Source organism: Etheostoma cragini, chromosome 18 (genome assembly GCF_013103735.1).
Source record: "Etheostoma cragini isolate CJK2018 chromosome 18, CSU_Ecrag_1.0, whole genome shotgun sequence".
Lineage (NCBI taxonomy): Eukaryota > Metazoa > Chordata > Actinopteri > Perciformes > Percidae > Etheostoma > Etheostoma cragini.
This window is the reverse complement of record NC_048424.1, coordinates 4,518,569-4,521,068: the sequence shown is the minus strand read 5'-3', so window position 1 is coordinate 4,521,068 and position 2,500 is coordinate 4,518,569. Positions and strand designations below refer to the sequence as shown.

General features: G+C 43.6%; 1 protein-coding gene across 1 annotated transcript in view; it reads left to right on the top strand.

Annotated features, from left to right (window-relative positions):
- The window catches only part of tfap2d (transcription factor AP-2 delta (activating enhancer binding protein 2 delta)), a 14,714-nt gene that overhangs the window by 1,377 nt on the left and 10,837 nt on the right, over positions 1-2,500 (top strand). Inside the window, exon 2 of the mRNA XM_034900634.1 lies at positions 1-102. This exon is cut by the window's left edge and continues 418 nt beyond it. Within this exon, the coding sequence (XP_034756525.1) occupies positions 1-102 (102 nt within the window). The remainder of the gene's footprint in view (positions 103-2,500) is intronic.

The following is a 2,500-nucleotide window of genomic DNA, read 5'->3' as shown; positions in this document are numbered from 1 at the left end:
ATGGCTCCCAGGCCTACGGCGTCGGTATGCACCACCCGGACCAGAGGCTGCTGCCCGGCGGCGGCCTGGGTCTTCCTTCGTCAGGATCAGACGACCTGCAGGTACCGGAGTCCTCCGTCCCTCTTTCCCCGCTAATTCACAGTCACCTGTCACCTCATGTAACGCCTTATTCCCCCTTCCTTCGACTTGTATATTCTGGTTTATTAACACTGTTCCATACTGTGATAATAGTAGGCTACTACAGAGCCTTATGGCTGCCACAAGGCCCGGTATCCGTGCCCTACTGGCCTACTATTGAACCCCCCTCCTCCCCCCCTATTGTACCAGCAACACAGCAATTCCAAAATATTGAACAGAAAGACGGCGCCAGATGTCTGTCTGCCTGCCAGTCTGCTTCATCTGTCTGTTGTCTAAGACACTGACCCGGCTGGATAACATTCGGCCTGTAGGTTATGCCCCCGCCGGTGACTCTGGCCTACTTTGGAGTATATCATTTTGGATTTCATATTGAGATAATTTTGTTGCCAAACCAAACGTGACTGTACAACAGGCTGAGTAGCCTAAATGTCAAGTCCACCAGGCGCAGTGGCTGTGAAAGGAAGGCCTGTTTCTAAAGGTTAATTGACTGGCAGTCTATACAATCCTATTGTGAAATCCGCCCTTTATTTTTCTAGAAACATACGAGACCCATATTTTACATAATTCTTTTCGGTGTAAAGAAATGGGCGAGATGAAAACGGATTCGCACGGCTTGTGTGTGTGTGTGTGTGTGTGTGTGTGTGTGTGTGTGTGTGTGTGTGTGTGTGTGTGTCCGGCTGTCTGTTGAGGCAAAGAAAAGCCGCTGGTTGCTCTATTCTCCGGTAAAGGGCGGATTAACGGATCGGGGTTCAGGGCACAATGCCCAGCTTGAGCACCATAAAGCACCGTAGTTTATCCAATTACCGACTTAACGTCAATCAACTTTGTTACTTATGCAGCGGCGGTCTCTCTTAGTTAAACACTATTTAACACAGCGACACATCATTTCAGTCACGTTAACTATTTACCAACTCCACTCAAGTCCAGTCGCATTTATCGACACGTTTTATTTACTACGCTGTTTAAATACCATCAATTATAATAACAGCTTCATTTTAAAGACGTTACATAATCAGTAACGTATTTATTATAGACCTATTTTTTTTTTTTTACAATAATTCCGTTTTCTTTAAATTAATTTATTTTACTTTATTTAAAGGGTGTGGCAGCGTTGCCTGGCGATGATGTGTTTTAAATGAAAAGAATTGCCTACTGAATGGTCACTAAATATTACAGCAAATTTAGAGAATTATAATTGTTCCGGCATGATTATTTTTATTTTTATTTTTTTTATTTTATTTTTAATCTTTCATCATTGATTAATTTTAGACGATGTATAACCTACGTGGAGTTTAATCATTTGAATCCCGTGATAATAACATTTATTCTACGTACATTTGTTGTTAAATAGTCTAACGTGAACAGTGCAAGTACGTTGCCTTTAATTCATTTTCAAATACCATATTTATCTTAAGCCGCTGGCACTTAAAGAGAGCACAGGTTTGACCCTTTATTGAGCAAAAGAAAGAAACGGCTCGTGAACCTGAGCTCGCGCGAGGCGGATGTATGAACGGAACAGATGCGCCTATGGTCTCGTGCAGCCCGGTCGCATCTTTGAGCGCGTTAAAGAGATTTTCATGCTGAACAAAAGCAGCTGCCACACCTTTCTCCCGTCACTAAGCTAATTCATGCAAGACCTCTGCGTTTTGTATATTGATTTTATAATCACTTTAGCTTCGGAATAAGAAGAAAAGAAACAGAGCAGGAGCTGGTTAAGAAAGAACTACAACCAGCTCCTATTCTCCCACTTTATTTTAATCAGGCTTCTGCGTGGGCCAGGCCTCGAGGCTCGCACGGGGGATTAAGTGTTTTCTCAATAAAAGCGCGTGTTCTCCTTTCTTGATGACATTGTTGATAGCACGCGAGTCTGAACTTGACCAAAATGGCGGCGGTCCGAGGTTTCCGCTTGTTGTGTGTCTGCTACAGAGTGATTCCCAACAGGTTGGTGGCTGCCACTACCTCTGGCCACCTGTGCTCTGTTCGTCAGTGCGGACGAGTTGTGCAGTCCTCGCCTAAAGCGCGGAGCCTTTCAAATTAAGCTCGTTTCCGGGTGAGCCGTGAGCTGCATCCTTTATTTTACTGTGCCCTCAATTTTGCTCAAAGTCTGCAAAGTGACGTAGGCTACACTTTCTAACAAAAAGGGTTCGAGCCCTAGACTGGAGTCCAAAGGGCGTGCAACAGGGTTAGAAGCTGTAAGGGGAACTGTGATCTAAATGCAGTGGTTCCCAACATGTGGGTCGAGACCACCCAAAGGAGTCTCAAGATACCTTTGAGGAGTCATAAGATAAATGGTATAGAAAATATTTTTTAAGTATTCTGCTGCACAACTTTTCTTTGTAAAAAAAAAAAAAAAAAAAAAAAA